Source organism: Melanerpes formicivorus, unplaced genomic scaffold, assembly GCF_026170545.1.
Source record: "Melanerpes formicivorus ecotype bairdi unplaced genomic scaffold, bMelFor1.0.p_v2 SCAF_19, whole genome shotgun sequence".
NCBI classification, from domain to species: domain Eukaryota; kingdom Metazoa; phylum Chordata; class Aves; order Piciformes; family Picidae; genus Melanerpes; species Melanerpes formicivorus.
Genome location: NW_027142371.1, coordinates 15852902 through 15871478, shown reverse-complemented (window position 1 = coordinate 15871478; position 18577 = coordinate 15852902). Strand labels below are relative to the sequence as shown.

Genomic DNA, 18577 nt, shown 5'->3' with positions numbered 1-18577 from the left:
ATCTGACATTGTCCATCAGTGGGTTCTGCTGTTGCCTTGTGCAGGGACGCAGGGCAGGGGCGCAGGGCAGAGGCATGGGGCACAGGCAGAGCAAAACCAGTTCTGTTGGAACCACTCCTGCTGAGACTGCAGGCAGATGGCCTTTGGGGGGTGTTTGTTGGGCTTTATTTCCAGGCATCCAGCCTGGAATGCTCATTGTTCAAACATCACTGCAGCCAGCACCATCTCTGGGAGCACAGCCCAGCCAGATCCTGCTCCCTCTGCTCTCTCCCAGGCCTCCTGGCTGAGCTGGTTGATGAAGAGCCAGCTTGTGCACAGGGCTGGTGGCACTCCTGCTATTGAGGCCACAGAACAGTGCTGGGACCTGCTCTTCTCAAATGAAGCCAATGTAGCCTTGCAAACCTGGATGCTAAGACAGTAGAAGCTTCATCCTCTCCCTTGCTAAGGCTCTGGCACCTTCCACCCTCGGGAACATGACCCTGGGGTCCAGCAAGCTGCTGGATCAGCTCTGACACACCTCACATTCAGCACAGACAAGACCTGTGTGTACTTACAGCTGCTCCAGGGAATGGAGCCCGTGGAAGGCATGCTGCTGGATGCTCTGAATTTCATTTTTATAGAGGTAGCTTTCAAAAGAAAATGAAGGAAAAAGGATCAGGCTGAGCCAGGAGACAGCTATGGACCTCAGCCCACAGCAGAGCTTGCTGGGTGGGTCCAAGAGCAGTGCTTCATAGCTGTGGCATTGGCATCCAGAAATTCTGAGCACAGAAACTGTGTCCCTGGCTGGCACAGATCAGAAGTTCAGTCTCAAAGAGGTTAAGGAATGTGTTGAGCTACCAACTCACAGGGACTTCAGGCTCTGCAGGCCCTCGAAGGATCTCCTCGCAATGTGCTGTATCTGGTTGTTGTTCAGCAGCCTGTTCAAATCAAGAAAGACAAACACAGCTGGTGAAGCCAGCCTGTCAGAGGCTGGGGGCATGGCTGTGCCTGGATGGCCACTAAACCAGTCCTGAACCTCTGCTTTGCAGAGCTGAAGAGGTTGGTCAGGCAGAGGCTAGACTCTCACACCAGCTGAGACAGCCAGCAGGTTCCTCCCCCAGAGGTGCCAAATGCTGCCAGGTCAAGACTTCTCTTGCCTTTTGCCACAGTGGTTTTCACCCCAGAGTTACCATTTTGGCCTAGAAATGGATGAGGGCAATGAGGACAGGCAGAAGGAAGTGGAAGTGAGGGAGAAATCAAACCACTGCTGCCACTCTTAGAAGCATAGAATGAGCTGGGCTGTGGACAAGCAGCTGGAAGAGGTTAAGGCAGAAAGCTGCTGGCAGGTTCCTGCCCAGCTGGAAGCAGAGGCTCAGGGCACAGACAGCTGAGGTTACACAAGCCCATTTCTCTCATGAGGATGCAAAAATGATCTCAAGTCCTTGGAAAACACCATCCTGCTTTGGCAGCCAGGAATGCTGAGAGCAAATGCAGCCCCTGAGCACCAACCCAAAGTTTATTTGATGACTGAACACCCAAGGACTGGGAGTAGCTTGCTTGAGAGCAGCACAGGAGAGAGCCTCCTGTCTGTTTACCCAGAGGACAAAGCAGAGGCAGCAGCTATGCAGACTTCCTGCCCTGCCCTCCATCACCATGCTTTCATCTCCAGCCAAGCAGCTTGTTCTCTGCTGTCTGATCCTTGGCCCCACTTCTGAGCATGCTAGATGGGCTGAGAGATGGGTGCCAGCTCCCCTGACCTCCCCAGGGACACCACCACCCAGCCCCTGCCACACAGCTGGCACTGGCCACTCGTGTCACAGGGGACAAGAGAGAGCAGCCAGGGGGCAGGGTGACAGCAACAGCCTGGGCAGCCTCAGGCACCAAGGTGCTCTCACCTCCTCCTCTCACCCCTCTTCCTCAGTGCAACAGCTTCAGGCCAGGCCTGGAGCCCAGCTGCAGTGTTCCCTCCCTGCATTTCAGTGCTGTTTAAAAGCATTACCCTAAGTCTGGTTCGCTCTCTTGGCTGCCCAGGCCAGTCCAAGGGTGTAGTCAGTGACCCCAGGCAGGGCTCTGGCAGCTCAGCTGGCGTGCAGCAGCTCTTATCTCATCGTCTGATGCTCAGACAGATGTGTTCCTCACCCAGGCAAAGGCCAAAGGCCTATGGCAGAAGCCATCTCCATTTCCTGCCTCAGGATTCCCCTCTGTAATCGAAGGATTTGTCCTGGCAGCCCCTCACAAGTGAGACAACTGATGGAGTCCCTCAGCCTGCACAGACTCCAGCTGCTGCCTGCAGAGAAAGCCACAGGCAGCTCCTGCAAACACCTCAGGAGGCTTGTGCTGGGTATGGATCCCAGCTTCAGTCAGTAGGAACCCCCCCAAATTCCTGCTGAGGGTCTGCTGCTGAGCAGCACTGCTGAGAGCAGCCACCCTGGCAGGCTGAAGCTGGAAAGATCATTATCAGCTCATGGAATGGGCTGGCTTGGAAGGGACCTTCAAGATCATCCAGCTCCAACCTCCTGCCCTGGGCAGGGACACCTCCCACCAGCCCAGGCTGCTCAGGGCCTCATCCAGCCTGGCCTTGAACACCTCCAGGGAGGGGACAGCCACAGCCTCCCTGGGCAGCCTGTGCCAGGCTCTCCCCAGCCTCACTGTGCAGAATTTCTTCCTCATCTCCAGTCTCAGTCTGCCCTCTTCCAGCTCAAACCCATTGTCCCTTGTCCTGTTGCTACAAGCCCTTGTCAAAAGCCCCTCTCCAGCTTTCCTGTAGCCCCTGTCATGTACTGGAAGGCCACCAATGGTGTGGCATTGCCCCTCGTGCCAGCTGGTGAGTAGCTGGACTCAATCACAGAGCTTTTACTCCTGAAACATTCTTCTGGGAGGTTTGAGAGCCACAAGCACCACGAGATCCAGCCCTGATTCACTATCAGAAGCTTTTACATTCAGCTTCCTTTAGGTTTTGTGTCCTGACCACCCCTCCCTTCTCCTTCTCCTTCTCCACCCTCTCGCTGGGCTGCCAAGCACAGGCCTGAGTTGCATTCAGTGAGTTCTCTGCTTCGAGGAGTGTTTGAAATGATGTGGGAGTTGAGAGCTCAGGCTCAGACCATGCTCTCTTGACAAACCACATGCTGCAGTCATGGGCACATGGGGGGTTGGAAGCTCCCCAGAGAAGAAGATTTCACAACCTCCCTGGGCAGTCTGCTCCAGGGCTCTGCACCCTCATAGCAAAGAATTAGTCTCCTCCTGTTCAGATGGAACCTCCTGGATTCCAGTCTGTGCCCATTGCTCCTTGTCCTGTCCCTGGGCACTACTGAGAAGAGTCTGGCCCCAGCCTCTTGTTCCTCACCCCTCACACATTGATCAGCATTGATCAGATCCCCTGCTGCCCAGTCCCTGCTCTCCAGGCTCCTCTCACTGCCCAGCTCCCTGCAGCCACTGAAAGGCTTCAAAGGTTTCCTTATCAGGGTGGCTTCTGAGCTGCCCAACTCAGCCACAGCACAGCCCCCTGCCCAAAAGCAGACACAGGGCAGAAGCTGCCCCAGACTCTGCTGCCCTTCCTCTGGCAGCAGCACTGCAGGGAAGCCTCTTTCTAAAGTGTTTGTTTGCTTCTGCAACACATTCTGAAGGCCCAAAGCAGCAAGCTGCAAGCTCAGAGCTCTGCATGTGGAACCTGAGCTTCTCTGTCCTCCAAACCCTCTTTCAGCTGCTCTGGCCAAGCTTCCCCAGCAAGTCTCTCAGGGGTTTGAAAGGATTTCTTCTCCCTATTGCATGAAGACCTCTCTGAGTCCTCAGGCAAAACTTTACCATCTATGAGACATCAGCAAATTCTTCAGCTCTTGTCAGTTTTGATGTGGAATAGGACAAAACAAAAGCCCCTGCAGAGAAACTGGCTTGGGGAGGGTCTGAGGTTGGCTCCTTAGCTGTTGGGGTTGGCTGCTACAAGTGTGAGGAGGACTGATTCCTCCAGCTTTAGACACCAGGAGCTACAACCACCCACCCACAGGAAAGATGTTATGGTGGTAGAACAAGAGGGAATGGCCTTGAGATGCAGCAGGGGAGGTTTAGGCCGGGCACTAGGAAAAGGTTTGGCAGCTCTGAGCAGGGCTGTAGGGCAGGCATGACAGAGGGCTAGCTCCTGCCTGCTCAGCCAGGCTGCATGTCTGCCCCTGGCTTTAGGCAGAGGGGCAGGAGTCAGGACTCAGAGCACTGTCTGGGTTAGAAAAGCTCCAAGCTCACCCACTCCAACCAGCGACCCAGCACCACCATGGCCATAAACCATGGTGCCAAGTGCCATGGCCACAGGTTCCTCGAACACCTCCAGCCATGGGGACTCCACCACCTCCCTGGGCAGCCTCTGCCAGTGCCTGACCACTCTGGCAGTAAAAAATGTTGTCTGATCTCCAGCCTAGCCCTCCCCTGGCACAGTTTGAGGCCATTTCCTCTCATCCTATCACCTGATACTGGGGAGAAGAGACCAATCCCCTCCTTAGGCAACAGAAGCCTGGCAGCTGTCAGGGACCTGCCTGGAGCAAGGCAGTGGCAGGCAGGAGCTGGGAGCTCTTGCAGAGCTCAGCAGCTTGGGTGGAGCTTCTCTCCAGCTCCAGGCCTGCCAGCAGCCTTCATTCCCCCCAGGGTCCAGCTGAACCTCGCCTGCAGCCCTGCTAGGCTGCTGCCAAGCATCTGTCTGCAGCACACACAGATGACATCATCTGGAAGGGTTTTGGGCTCAGGAGAGCTTCAGGGGTGGAAGAGCAGGGCTGGAGATCAAGATGCCTCAGCAGAGCTTTGTGATAAGGTAAAGCCCTGTGGACTCAGGCTCTACTTTCTCCCTCTAGGCATTTCAGCCTCATTTATCACCTCTCTGACCACAGCTCAGATGAGAGGAATCCAGCCAAGGTATCCTTCCTCTCTGCTCTGGTTTGGGAATTAAGCACCACGTGGTGCTGGTCAACAGCCTGCCAAGGGCTGCTCTGTGCTCTGGAGGAGCAGCAGCACTGGCAAGGAAGTGTTCCAGCAGCCTACACACCTGAGCCACGAGCAGGGACTTGGGTGCCCAGGGTGCTTGCAGCATCCTGCAGCCATGGCTTGGCCAATCAGTCCCACAGGGTGCAACAAGCTCTGGCAAAGGCTGGCTGTCAAGTGGCAGCTTTCGAGCAGGGCTGTGTGATGAAGCCCTGCTGTGCCCCCCCTGGAGAGGGTATCCCCCCCTGTGGGGTCCCTGGATGGAACTTACAGAGTGCTGAGGCTCTTGAGTCTCCTGAAGGCTCCAGGCTGTATCTCCCTGATGTGGTTGAAACGGAGGTCTCTGAAAGCAGAAAATGTGATCAGCTGCAGAGCAGCCTTCAGCAGTGAGGGAGGAGGGGAGAAGGGCTCTGGGGGGAGCCACAGAACCACAGCATGGCAGGGGGTGGAAGGGACCCCAAAAGATCACCCAGCCCAACCCTCTGCCAGGGCAGAGTCACCCAGCGCAGGGCACACAGAACACATCCAGGGGGGTTGGAAAGGCTCCAGAGCAGGAGACTCCACACCCCCCTGGGCAGCCTGCTCCAGGGCTTAGCACCCTCACAGGGGCAAAGTTTCCCTTCTGTTCCCCTGGCAGCTGCTCTGCTCCAGCTTGCCCCCAGTGCCCCTTGAGCTGCCCTTGGCCGTCCCTGAGCAGAGCCTGGCTCCAGCCCTGCACAGCTTTATGCCCAGCACTGAGGGCAGCCCTCAGGCTCCTCTGCTCCCAGCTCCCTCAGCTGTCCACGCAGGAGATGCTCCACTGCCTGCAGCAGCTTTGGGGCTCTTCAGTCCTACCAGGGCTACATAAGCTGGAGAAGTGGAGGCAAGGCCCAGGGAGGGGAGAAGGAGCAGGAACAATGCTGTGGTCTACTCTTGTTTGCAAAGCAGGCCAGCAGCCAGGACAGGCCTGGACTGACACAATTCCATCTCATAGGAAACTGAAGAGTGAAAGGAGCCAAAGGATCCTTTCCAAGGCCTGCTGCTCACACCCCAAGTGCCATTTGCCATGCACCTCCTCCTGATCTCAGAAGAATGCATCTCTCCTCACAGAGCCATCCTCTAGCTCCTGGGCAAAATTAACTCTGCCCTGGAATGGTTAAATGTGATCAGGTCACCTCCCAGAGCAAGCATCCCTCCCTGTGCTCCAGGGCTCAGGCCAGCTTATCACTGCCTGCACTTCACATCTGTGCCAGCTGCACTCAGGATTAGTGCAGCCCAGGGGACTCTGGCAAATTTCAGGGGCTGCTCACAGCTGCACCAGCTTGGAGCCCTAAGGGGTGTGGGGTCTGGATTGCTGAGGGGATCATCAAATGAGGGCTAAGTGGTTTAGGCTGAGTAACCAGGCAGAAACTCTCCCATGGGGAACAGGCACTGCTTGGACACCTCCTGAGGTGAATCACAGAAGGATTTGTGGCTGCTTCTCTCCCTCCAAAGCACACTGGTGAAGCTGCTTTTACTTTTTCCTCCTGCCTTGCCCTGATGTCCCACACTGAGAGCACACACAGCACTTTCTTGGTTCAAGGCACCCTTTTAAGAGGTAAAAACCACATCAAGATGCCCCCTGAGCAGCCTGGGCCAGCAGAAGGTGTCCTGGCCCAAGGCAGGGGGCTGGGACTGGATGATCTTGAAGGTCTTTCCAACCCAAACCATTTGGTGACTCTCTGCTGATTAGTCCAATTTCTGATGACAAGTTACAGAGCACTTGGAGGCAGAGGTGGAAACCAGGATTCTATCCCCAGACAGAAGTTCAACCCTTGTCTTCAGAGGAGGCACCAAGAAGAACCATGGGCTGTGGAAAATGAAGGTTAGAAAGAGGCAAACTCATCACAGGAGGCTGGAAAACTGAACTGAGAGTGAGGACCCAGGGAGCTAAAGGATCTCCAAGCAAGTACTTGAGAGCAGAATCATAGAGGTGAAGCTCTCCAAGGCCATGGAGTCCAACCCTTCACCCAGCACTGCCAGGGCACCACTGAGCCACGGCCCTCAGCACGACTCCACCACCTCCCTGGGCAGCCTGTTCCCATCCCTGACACTCTTGCAGTGAAGAAATGTTTCCTAATCTCCAGCCTAACCCTGCCCTGGTGCAGCTTGGGGCCATTCCCTTTCATGCTCAGACTGTTCTGTCCCCTGTACTCCAGGCAGCAGGAAGAGGACACCATGGGGATGTCCCTGCCCAGCACAGAACACCCCTGGGGACACAGGGGAGCCCACAGCCTCCTCCTTTCCAGTGCATTAAGCAAACCCCAGGAGGTTTTGCTCATCCACAATGGTTTTTCTCCTCCAGACCTAGCCTTAGCCTGGAGCTTAGCTGCTGCTGAAGGCCATGGAGGGCTGCACTGGGCAGGCCATGGCTTTCTGTCTGCCTGAGAACCTTCCCCAGAGCTTGTGCCCTCTTCCACAGGAATGTTTGTTCCTCCCTGTTCCCAAAGCACTCTGGAAATGTTTCTTTTCCTGAACAAGGAGCTTTTCATGGGGACCTACCACACAGCTGCTCCCATGCCAGCCCCTTCCAGCTGTGTGAGCACCAGCAGCTGGGCTCCCTCACTCCCTCCTGCTGCTTTCCACCTTGGAATGTGCAAAATGGGGAGAATAAACAACCCCCCCTGTGATTTATCCCTCCCCTGTGATTGCAGGGCTGGCAGTCTGGGACTAATCACAGAATCATGGCATGGTTTGGGCTGTAAGAGACCCTTAAAGCTCATCCAGTCCAACCCCCTGCAGTCCCCAAGGGACATCCCCAAGCAGAGCAGGCTGCTCACAGCCACAACCAACCTGGCCTGCACTGGTGCCAGGCATGGGGCAGCTCAGGCCAGGCTCTCACCACCCTCAGTGTCAAACACTTCTCCCTTCTCTCCACTCTGAATCTCCTCCTTTAGTTCAAACCATCTCCCCTCGGCCTGGCCCAACAGGCCCTGCTCAAAAGTCTGTCCCCAGCTTTCTGATGGATCCCTTTGAGCGCTGCAAGGCCACCAGGAGCTCTCCCTGGAGCCTTCTCCTCTCCAGACTGCCCAACCCCAACTCTCTCAGCCTGGCTCACAGCAGAGGGCTCCCAGCCCTGCCAGCACTGCTGTGGCCTCCTCTGGACCTGCTCCAACAGCTCCAGGTCTGTGCTGAGGGCTCCAGAGCTGCCTCAGCCCTGCAGGTGGGGTCCCAGCAGAGCACAGCAGTAGGAGATTACAAGATACCTTTCTCCAAGGAAGAAGGAAGCTGCTGCTGGAGGATGTCAGGTCCTCTTCTACCTTCACACACACAGTGCCTGGAATCCTGGGACAGCAGCTCTCCTCCATCACACAGTCCTGACCCCTCCAGACAGCACCAGCTCAGGTGGCTGAGCAGAAAATCCCACCAAAGCCTCATGCCAAAGGACCACAGCTCTGGCAGGACATTGGGATGGGACATGTGGATCATCTGGGGTCACCTGTTCTGGCTGCTGGAACTCCTAACCCCATCAGAGCCTCTCCAAGGATGCCAGAATTTGTGAATGGATGGGGAAAGCTCCTCAGGGAACGGCACTTGGATCTTGCTGACTCTCAGCTGCTGCCAGAGCAGTCACTCCTGAGAGTGCTCTGCTACCTAATGAGCAGTGAGCAGCACAGAGCCTTCCCTGGCTTTTGAAAGAAACTTCCACTGCTGGTGAATCAATTTAGGCTTTTACAGAGCCCTCTGTCACTATGTCAGCTGAGCAGATTATTAGCTGCCAGAGGTGTTCCAGTGCAGCTCCATGGAGGTTATTGGCTTGGCTCCATTGAAGCAGCTTTGGAGTTCCAAAGGTTGTGCCCAGCAATGGTGCTGGCAGTGCTGGACCATTCCACCCAGGGCTGGCTGAGCAGTGGACAACCACCCATTGGCAACCAGGACAGAGGGGAAGGACCTGGAGCTGCTGGAGGGGGTGAAGAGGAGGCCACCAAGGTGGCCAGAGGGCTGGAGAACCTCTGCTATGGGGGCAGGCTGGAGTTGGGGCTGTTCAGCCTGGTTAAGAGAAGGCTCCAGGGGGACCTTAGAGCAGCCTTCAAGACCCTGAAGAGGGCTGAAGAAAGCTGGGAAGGGACTGTTCAGAAGGGCTTGGAGTGGTAGAAGGAGGGGCAAAGGTTTGGAACTGGAGCAGGGCAGGCTTAGGTTGGACATCAGGAGGATGATCTGCACAGGGAGGCTGGGGAGGCACTGGGACACTGGAACTGGATGTGGCTGAGGCCTCAACCCTGGAGACATTCAAGGTCAAACTTCATTGGGCCCTGAACAACCTGATCCAGTTGGGGATACCTCTGCTCACAGCAGGGGGGTTGGAGAAGGTGGCTTTTGAGGCTCCCTTCCAACCCAGTGCAAGCTCTGAGTGCAGGTGGAGGCATCGAGGCTCCTTTCAGTGTTTCCCAGGGAAGGGAGAGTGTGAAAGACATCCTGAAGACAATTCCAGAGTGAAATTGTCCATAACTAATCAGCCCCAGAACATCCATCAGAGGAATGCTCATTTCTCTTCCTTATCCACAGAACATCAGAGTCAGCTCTGCAGGTTCCTCTGTCCTGCCAAACAGCTTCAGTCTTGTCAGGAAGGAAAAATTGCCTTGCTGGGATGGCAGTGAAGTCTCCTGGACTCACTGTCATCAGCTCCCCAGCTCAGGAATGTCCCTCCCACACAAGGGCCTCCAAATGGCTTTAATAAATGACAGCCTTCATCCCCAGATCCCTACATGGACAGCTGAGCATCACCATCTCTGCTCAGCAGATGAGGAGACCACAGGGAGGCTCAGTGCTGGGGGCTCTGCCAAGTCCTGGTTATTTTGGGGTGCACTAAGCTGAAGGCATCAAGATTTCAGAGTGGAGAGGACAGAAAATAGGCTCAGAATGGAAAAGCAGCACCCAAGTGATCTGCTGAGGGCTGAGGCAGTGCTGGGAGCCTCCTGCTGCAGCTCCCTCACTGCACACAGCTGGCTGGGCACTCGGGAGGGCACAGGAGATTGTAACTGAGCAAGCGCCACAGGGGTGCCCCAGAGCACCCTTTGGAGACTTCAGCTCCCACAAAGAGGGCTCAGCTACCCTGCTCTGCTGAGAGCCCACCTCCAGCACTGGGGCTGCTTCTGGTGCCCCAGCATAAGAAGGACAGAGAAATGTGGGAGAGAGTCCAGAGGAGGCCACAAAGATGCTCCAAGGGCTGCAGCAGCTGTGCTATGAGGACAGGCTGAGGGAGCTGGGGGTGTTCAGCCTGGAGAGGAGAAGGCTCCAGGCAGACCTAAGAGCTGCCTGCCAGTAGCTGCAAGAGGGACTGCTCCCAAAGGCCTGCAGGGACAGGAGCAGGGGCAGTGGTTTGAAATGAGAGCAGAGCAGACTGAGACTGGATGTGAGGAACAAGCTCTGCACCAGGAGGCTGCTGGAACACTGCCACAGGTTGCCAAGGGAGGGAGCTGAGGCCTCATGGCTGGAGCTGTGCAAGGTGAGGCTGGAGAAGGCTGTGAGCAAGCTGCTGCAGGGAGGATGTCCCTGCTGAGGGCAGGGGGTTGGGCTGGGTGAGCTCTGGAGGCCCCTTCCAACCCAGACTGTTGTATGATTCCAAATGCTCGAGGCAGCTGCACCCCCAGGGGGTCAGGATGCTCTCCTCAAAAGATTCTGGGAGGTTTCTAGGAAGGGAAGCATGCTCTAAACACCTTCCCTCCCCATCCTCCTTCTGCTGAAGGGACTTCTATATAAACAGAGCATGCAGAAGGCTTTGGTCACCTCAGAAAGGTTTAATGAGGATTAAACACTGCAGTGCAAGGAGCCAGGAAGAGCTCCCACCTGGCAGATGCAGAGTGTGTGGGAGTGCATTCGATGGCTGCATGCAAGGCTATCACAGGCAGCGGAAATGAGTAATCCTCTCTTCAACGCGAAGAGCACGACAGAGACCACAGGGGGAGCAGCATTTCCAAGAACTCATTTGCTCTGTAAACCTTTCCCCAACAACTGCAGAAAGTCCTTGATCAGAACTCTGCCCCTTCAGGCTGTGAGCTGCAGCCCATCCTCCTACAGCTTCCCTGCTGCAGCTAACGACCCCAGGGAGGAAGAAAGGGGCTGAGTGGCCACCAAACAAGCAGCACAATGGTGAAAGGAAGAGAAAATCCTTGTCAAGCTGGCCGTGCTTACCCTGCCCCATTAGCAGCCAGGCCTGTGAGCAATTGGGTCACCTTCAGTCGGTGCCAGCCATGCATTCAGAGCCCTTTGCTTGTGCCCTCAGCTCCCCTCCCCAGCAGCACTCCCTAGGAGCAGTGCATCAGTGCAGAGAGCAGACCAAGCCAGGGATCACTGGATTGCAACCCATTAGCTGCCAGCCAGAGGGGAACTTCTTTCCATGAATTTCTTCTCCTCATGCCCACAGGTCTCCAAGTTTATTGTTTTCAATCTCAGCTGTAGGACAAACAGCTCAGAAGGCTACAGGCCTACTGAAATGTTCCTGGTGCATGTTTCACAGCTGTTCCCTCCTTGGGCTGCTGCCTGGAAGAGCTGCTTGAATCCCAGCAGTGACCAGCAGATCACATCTGGATAATCAAGTTCCAGTTGAGCAGGCAGCAGCCAAAATACCTTTGCAGCTCTGCACCACGAGGTTTTCACAGCTTCCTTCTCCGTACACACAAAGCATCCCTGCCACCCTGCTGCCCTCCTGGGACACAGCCAGCAGCATTCCCTAGGAGAAACAGTCCCTTGCTAAACCCAGACCTCGGGCCAGACCCTCAGCTGCACCCAGCTGGGACTGGGAGGGAAGGAGGGGCATGGTGACCAGAAAGGAGCCAGTAACAGCTCATCAATCCTGGAACTGGTTCCATGCCAACCCCAGCACCGCTGGGAGAAGGCTGCTGGAAGCGAAGCCAGCTGGCTGCAGCCCCCAGGGGGCCATCTGCCAGGGGGGCTCCTTGGAGCACAGCCTGTACCAGCTACAAGGCTTCCCCACTCTTCCAGGGTTGTTAGAGAGAGGGTGGCACAGAGTCACGGGGGGCAGGCAGGCCCAAACTCCCAGCTTCAAAGCAAACTCCCTCTGGAAAACGCAGCTGCTCTGTGAGGGAATCGAGCTGGGGGCTGGGGCTGGGGCTTGGCTCTGCAGTCCCTGCCTGGTCCTGGTCCTGCTCCTGCTCACACCAGAGGGCAAATGTGGAAAAGAGCTCAATCCCACACATTCCACTCAGAATAACTCCACACACAGGACTGCTCTTGCTCTGGTGCTCAGCCTTCCCCAACACAAGGATCCTCCCGGGAGGAAGGTCAACACACCAGAGAGCTGTGGCAGCCAGGGGCTTGGGTAAGAAGCATCCTTTGATCCTTCACAATTCAAATGTTTAGTGCTTCAGATGCTGTTCATCAGGGACACAGCAGGATGCTGGCTGGCAAAGGCCTCTGCATGCACCAGAGCTAGAAGGACTTTTCTTGCCACACATCACACAAAGGCACAGGGTCTGCCAACAGGGAACACTCCCCAGGCTCAAGTGCCTATCCACGGGGATCTGTGCTCATCAGCCTGGGGTTTGGTCACAGCTATGCAGACAGGACTAGAAGAGGATGTTGCAGATACTCTCTTCAGCAAACACTGCTCTGTGGATGCAGTTTGCTCATTCTGGAGCATTACTCTTTTCTACCTCACACCTATGCCCCTCAGCAGCCTCAGTCCTGTTTCCCATTCCCTGCTCTGCCCTGGGGTTGGATTACAGAACCACAGCACATTAGAGGCTATCTTGCTAAAATCAGAGAGTGGAAGGGTTTGTCAACCACTCCAGTGTTTCAAGATGCAGGGGAATAAGGAGAGCAAAAGTTTGGTGACAGCTGAGTGAGTCAGACTGTGCAGGGTGGTGTAAAGCAGGTAACTGCTGCCCAGTCTCCAGCAGGCCACACACTACTGACCAGTCCCACACTACCCAGTCTGCAAGAAGCCACAGAGCACTGAGCTGTTCCACCACCAGCCTAGGGAGGAGGCAAGTTCAGGTTCCCCCTGTCAGGCTCCCCCTGTCAGGATGACTCCTGGGTAGCCCAGCTGCCATCAGGGTCCCACCAGCACGGCTCTGGCAGCTGCAGCAAGCGTAGACATCCTCCTGTCTGCCACCACTGCTGCAACCTCTGTGACTTCCAGCTGCCAGAGCAGGTCTGGGTGGCAGCATCCTGCCTACATCAGGCTGCTTAGGCTGTCAGCAGCGAGGATGCACCAGGGAGAGACGTTCTGAGGAGCAGACATTTGGTGTGTGACAGGCAGAGGGAGAAGCTTCTCTAACTGCTGTGGAAAGCACTTCCCAAGTGACTTCAGGAGCTGGTTAAGCTCAAGCAGGATGAGTGCAAAGATGAACTTTTGACAAGTCTTTCCTACTGCTTACAGAACCAAGGGATCAGCCCAGAGCAGCACAGAGGGAAGAGTTCTGTCCCTTGCCACTGCATCTCAAAGCTGCCTTGAAGTTAAGAATCACAGGGAAGTGCTCTTCTGGACCTGTCAACTGTTCAGGAGGCTCCAAGCATTAACTGCCCCTTTTTTACCTCCACCTTTCCCATCCAGACTCAGCCTGCAGCTCCCTCACCACCAGCGACTCTGTCTGACTTCTCAAGGGCTCCTCTGTCACCAGTTTGGTTTGTGGACCTCAGACAGAAAGTGTAAAGGCAGCACCTAAAGGCTGGCTTAGAAACGCTGTTGGCTGTGCCAGAGAGCCTTTGTTTAGCACAGGCGAAGTCGGAGCCGCTGCACTTCCCTCTCCCCCGCACACAAAGCCTGCTCCGATGTCAGCTCTGCACCTCTCTGTGAGCTCAGTTTAACATTTGTGACCTTTGGTTCTCCAAAGGCCTCTTCCAGAGACGTTATTCTCCCCACACTCCTCACTCCCTTGCTTGCCCTGGTAATGGCTAACCGAAGCCAAACAAAGCACTTTCTGTTTCACGTCTTAAAGGCACCAAGCAGTTTGTGATGCAGGCAGTGCTGCAGGGGAAAAACAAACCCACGAAGAGAGGATAAAAAGCATCTCCTTGGCCTTGGCTTTTTCCTCCTAGAGCCCAAGAAGGCAGTAAAATGAAAGAGGTACTCACAGTACGCTGGTCTGGGGGGGGATGTCGGGGATGCTTTCCAGCATCAGATGCATGCATCTCACTGTAGTCCTGAAGCACAGGCAGCGACTGGGGCAGGAGCAGGAGAAACCGGGCAAGAGGAGCAGGCACAGCAAGCCTGGGAGAGCTGAGGAGGTGAGCAGCATGGTGTTTGCTGCACCGGATTTGCCTCGGCTCTGAGCTGCAGGGAGCTGACAGGGAAAGGAAAAAAAGGCAAAAGAAAAGAGTTTCCCAGAGCGAGGTCCGGGAGGAGGAGGGGACTCATCAGCATGTGTTTGTGATTACACTGAGGCAGTTTGACAGCCCAGCCACCCACCCTCTCTGCCATCACTGGTGGTCAGCCTGTTCCCACCCCACACACGCTTCATCTCAGGTCCTGAACCCCAGACTCTGTTTGGGTTCAGTTTTGTCTCCTTACTTACTCTGAAGGGCAAATTAACTCCTCACCACCTCCTCAGGCACACGTCTGAGTCTTCATGGATAGTGACCACGAGATGACCCTGGGCTGCCAGAGCTGAGCAAGGATGCAGACGGCCCAGGGTCAGGTTTAATAATGGCAAAGGTTTGTCTCAGCACACTGAGGACTGTGTCTTATCTAGGAGCCTGCCAAAGCCATCAGGCAGCGGGGCTCTGAGGTCAGAGGCTGTCTCCTATTACATGGGCTTACAACATCCAGCAAGAGGAGGTCTCCCGGCACTGGTGGGAGCAGGAAAAGCTACAGATAAGAGACATTGAGAGGGAGATCATCAACAGAGACAAAAAGCCTGCAAATAAAGAAGGAAAGAAAGAAAGGAAAAACCCAGCCCACCCCCACCCCCTCCCCCCATGAAGTACATCCTGCAGTTCCTTAGGCAAAGTCAGAGCTGATTTGTGTCAGACAGGCTCTGAACCAGCAGTGTCTTTCCCAGGATGTCTCCCAGGAAGTGGTGAGGTTCTGCAGAAACTAAAGAGGGCTGAGGGAAACAAGCTCTGAAATCAACTGGGCCTGACCTGGAGGGAATGCAGAGCTCAGCCAGTTTCTTCCACAGGAGGATAAAGCTGAGGTGCAGGAGGGACAACTTGTCCCCAGGTGAATTACAGAGTGGTAGGGGTTGGAAGGGACCCCTGGAGATCACCTTGTCCAACCCTGCCAGAGCAGGGGCACCTGCAGCAGCTTGCCCAGGGTCACAGTGTCCAGATGGGTTTGGAATGACTCCAGAGACGGAGACTCCACTTCCCTCAGAGTGAGGAAGTTCCTCCTGATGTTCAGATGGAATTTCCTATGCTCAGCTTTGTGCCTGTTGCTTATTTTCCTTGGCTGGGTACCACTGAAAGAAAGCTTGGCCCCTGGCACCCACCCTTTGAGTATTGATCTGCATTGATGGGATCCCACTCAGTCTTCTCTTCTCCAGGCTAAAAAGCCCCAGGTCCTCCTCTCATAAAGGAGAAGCTCTGGACCCCTAATTCATCACAATTTGGGCTCAGCAGGAGTGAGAGGCATTAACCCTCACTAGGACAGAAAAGTGCTTGAGGGGTTCCCAGCATGGCCTCACCCAACCATTCCACATCACCTGGAAGAGCAGCCAGAGGCTTCCCACATCTGCTTTGGGCTGGGGGCTACAAGAGAGGGAAGAAGGCAACACAGCACTTAACGGTGTGACATTTAAACCTCCTTGGTTCTCTTCTCCCTTCAGATTGTTATCTGAGCATTTTGGGGACGAAATGTTGGGGTTTGGGGTCTCAGTTACACGTCATAGGTGGGAGATGTATTCTGTCCAGCTACCGAGGGCGTCATGCTGCAGGCTTCCTGCACCTAGCCCTCGGGGCATCTGCTCTTTGCCTGCTCTGGCATCGCTGAGCTCCGAGGAGCTCGGCTCGGCTCCTCCCAGCGCTCCTGCGGACCTCGCTCATGCCTTGAGCGGAGCGTCCCCTAGCGGCCATCCGGCCCCCGCCTGCGAGCCCCGGCTCCGGCTCCAGCCTCCCGCGGAGGGCAGACAGCTCCGGCTGAGGGACAGCTTCCAAGGGCAGCTTGAGAAGCGAAGTACACCGAGCGCATTCCTCATGTGCAGCACATGAGACAATGCAGGCAGCGCCATCAAAGTCCCCGGGACTTAAGCCACGTCCTCCCAGCCTGGTTGCTCCCTATACCATCTCTTTCCAACCCAGACTGAGCTCTGTGAGGATACAGCTACCCAGGAGCTGCTCTGTGAAGATAACCAAAACTGCTCTCTTCAAAGCACTCTTCAGAGTTTAGGGTGCTCACGACCATCGAGGCTGCACTGAGTGGAGTGTGACCAGCAGGACAGCAGAGGGAATTCTTCCCCTTTACTCTGTTCTGCTGAGACCTCACCTGGAATACTGCCTCCAGTTCTGGTGTCCCCAGCACAAACAGGTCACAGAACTGCTGTAGAGAGTCCAGAAGAGGCCACAAAGATGCTCCAAGGGCTGGAGCAGCTCTGCTCTGAGCACAGGCTGAGGGAGCTGGGGGTGTTCAGCCTGGAGAAGGCTCCAGGGGGACCTTAGAGCTGCCCTCCAGTACCTGAATGGATCCTGCAGGAAGCCTGCAGAGAGACTTTTCCTGAGGGTGTCTGGAGACTGGACAAGGAGGAATGGTTTGAAGCTGAGGCAGAGCAGAGTCAGACTGTAGCTGAGGAAGAAGCTCTTCTGTACAAGGGTAGTGAGACCCTGGAACAGGCTGTCCAGGGAAGCTGTGTCTGCCTCCTCCCTGGGAGTATTGAGGGCCAGGCTGGATGAGGCCTTGAGCAGCTCAGTCTAGTTGAGAGCTGTCCCTGCCCATGGAGGAGAGGTTGGAGCAGGTGACCTCTGAGCTCCCTCCCAACCAGAGCCACTCCAGGATCTGGCTGCTCTACAAAGACCTTGCTTCTGCCTGCATCTTGGGGCATAAACTCTGAGCTCTAAACAAATCTGCACAGCCAACCCCTTCCAGGTTTATTCCTGCTGCTGGCCACCAGCCAGGTGTCTGCAAGGCAGCTTGGGAATCCTAGATCAGTGCCTGGCAGTTCCTGGGAGGGCTGAGGGCATTTCCTGCTGCTTGGTGGGAATGGGATCTCCAGCCAAGTCAGCAGATTGAAGTGGGAACAGTTTGAGTGCAAAAGGCAAGTTCTGGGACCTGTACACCTCCCCAGAAGCAGACCTCCACTTGAAGCATAGCTCACCTGCCTCCCCCTCTGAGAGCTGGGATGTCTGTGAGATGCTAGGGAACACCTTCTGCCTGCACCAATTCATCAGTGTTGTTTCAAAAGGACTGTGAAGCTCTCCCCAGGAACCAGAAGTTCACTCCTACACCACAGCACAGAAAGTCAACCCTCCTGGCCCCTGTTTAAGCATCTCCAGCCTCTGCTGGACAGGCTTTTTACACCAGCAGAATGCCAGGCAGGAAGCCTGGGGCTGGTTTGCAGTTGTGGGGCTGTTTCCTCTCACTTCTGCCCCAGCAGCAACATTTCATTAGAGTAGGGTCCCAGAACTGTGCTAGGAAGGGGATGAAGGGGACCTGGAGTAGGGAGGAGAGATGTTTAATGTAGCTGACACCATTTGTGTGACACAGTCAGAACCTTCCAAAGCAGAAGAGGTTTGGTTTGGTTTTCCACAGCAGAAAGAGATTTTCTTTCCAGCAAGCATCACATGAAGGAAATCATTAAGAGTGAGCTAGTCCTGTGTGGGTGCAAGAATGGAGGTGATGACCCTGTGGAACTCACTCTGCTCTGGTGAGAGCTCACCTGCAGGGCTGTGTCCAGCTCTGGACTCCTCAACACAGGAAGGACCTGGACCTGATGGAGAGGGTCCAGAGGAGGCTATGAAAATGCTCAGGGGGCTGGAGCAGCTCTGCCACAAGGACTGGCAGAGGGAGCTGGGGGTGTTCAGCCTGGGGAAGAGAAGGCTCCAGAGAGACCTCAGAGCAGCCTGCCAGTAGCTGAAGGGCTCCAAGCAGGCTGCAGAGGGACTGCTCCCAAAGGCCTGCAGGGACAGCACCAGGGGCAGAGGTTTGAAATGAGAGCAGAGCAGATTGAGATTGGAGGTGAGGAGCAAGTTGTGCCCCAGGAGGCTGCTGGGACACTGCAGCAGGTTGCCCAGGGAGGTGGTTGAGGCCTCATGTGTGGAGCAGTTCAAGGTGAGTCTGGGCAGGGCTCTGAGCAAGCTGCTCCAGTGGAGGATGTCCCTGTTGCCTGCAGGGGATTGGACTGGGTGAGCTTTGGAGGTCCCTTCTGACCCAAACCATTCCAGGATGTGCTGTTTGCTGCTGTGATCCATTCCCTCTTCCAGCTGAACATTATTCTCAGTAGCAGCAAAATGGAAACTTGAACATCAGCTCTGAGAAATCTGCATCCATGAGGTGCTGACAGAGCACAGGAGGCAAGAGAGCAGCTGCAGCTCAGAGTGACTCCAACAAAGCCCTCAGCTTTGCTTCAGGCAATGCCTTGAAGTACAGAAATGGACTAAATGACCTTTAGACAGCTGTTGTCCATAGGTCTAGCAGTGAACTCACTCTGTTATCCTCCTGATCCATTCAACCCAGAGCAGTTCTGGCTGTGCCAATTCCAAACCACTGCCTGCACAACTCCATTCCATA

The 18577-nt window shown here is 55.4% G+C and overlaps 1 protein-coding gene across 1 annotated transcript in view; it reads right to left on the bottom strand.

Annotated features, from left to right (window-relative positions):
- LOC137447098 (peroxidasin homolog) overlaps positions 1-14513 on the bottom strand; it is a 36921-nt gene extending 22408 nt beyond the window's left edge. Inside the window, exons 1-5 of the mRNA XM_068150356.1 lie at positions 14433-14513; positions 13993-14201; positions 5210-5281; positions 846-917; positions 555-626 (exon numbers count right to left, since the gene is read on the bottom strand). Coding sequence (XP_068006457.1) covers positions 555-626; positions 846-917; positions 5210-5281; positions 13993-14156 — 380 coding nt within the window. The 5' untranslated portion in view covers positions 14157-14201; positions 14433-14513. The remainder of the gene's footprint in view (positions 1-554; positions 627-845; positions 918-5209; positions 5282-13992; positions 14202-14432) is intronic.
- Positions 14514-18577: the final 4064 nt, after the last annotated feature.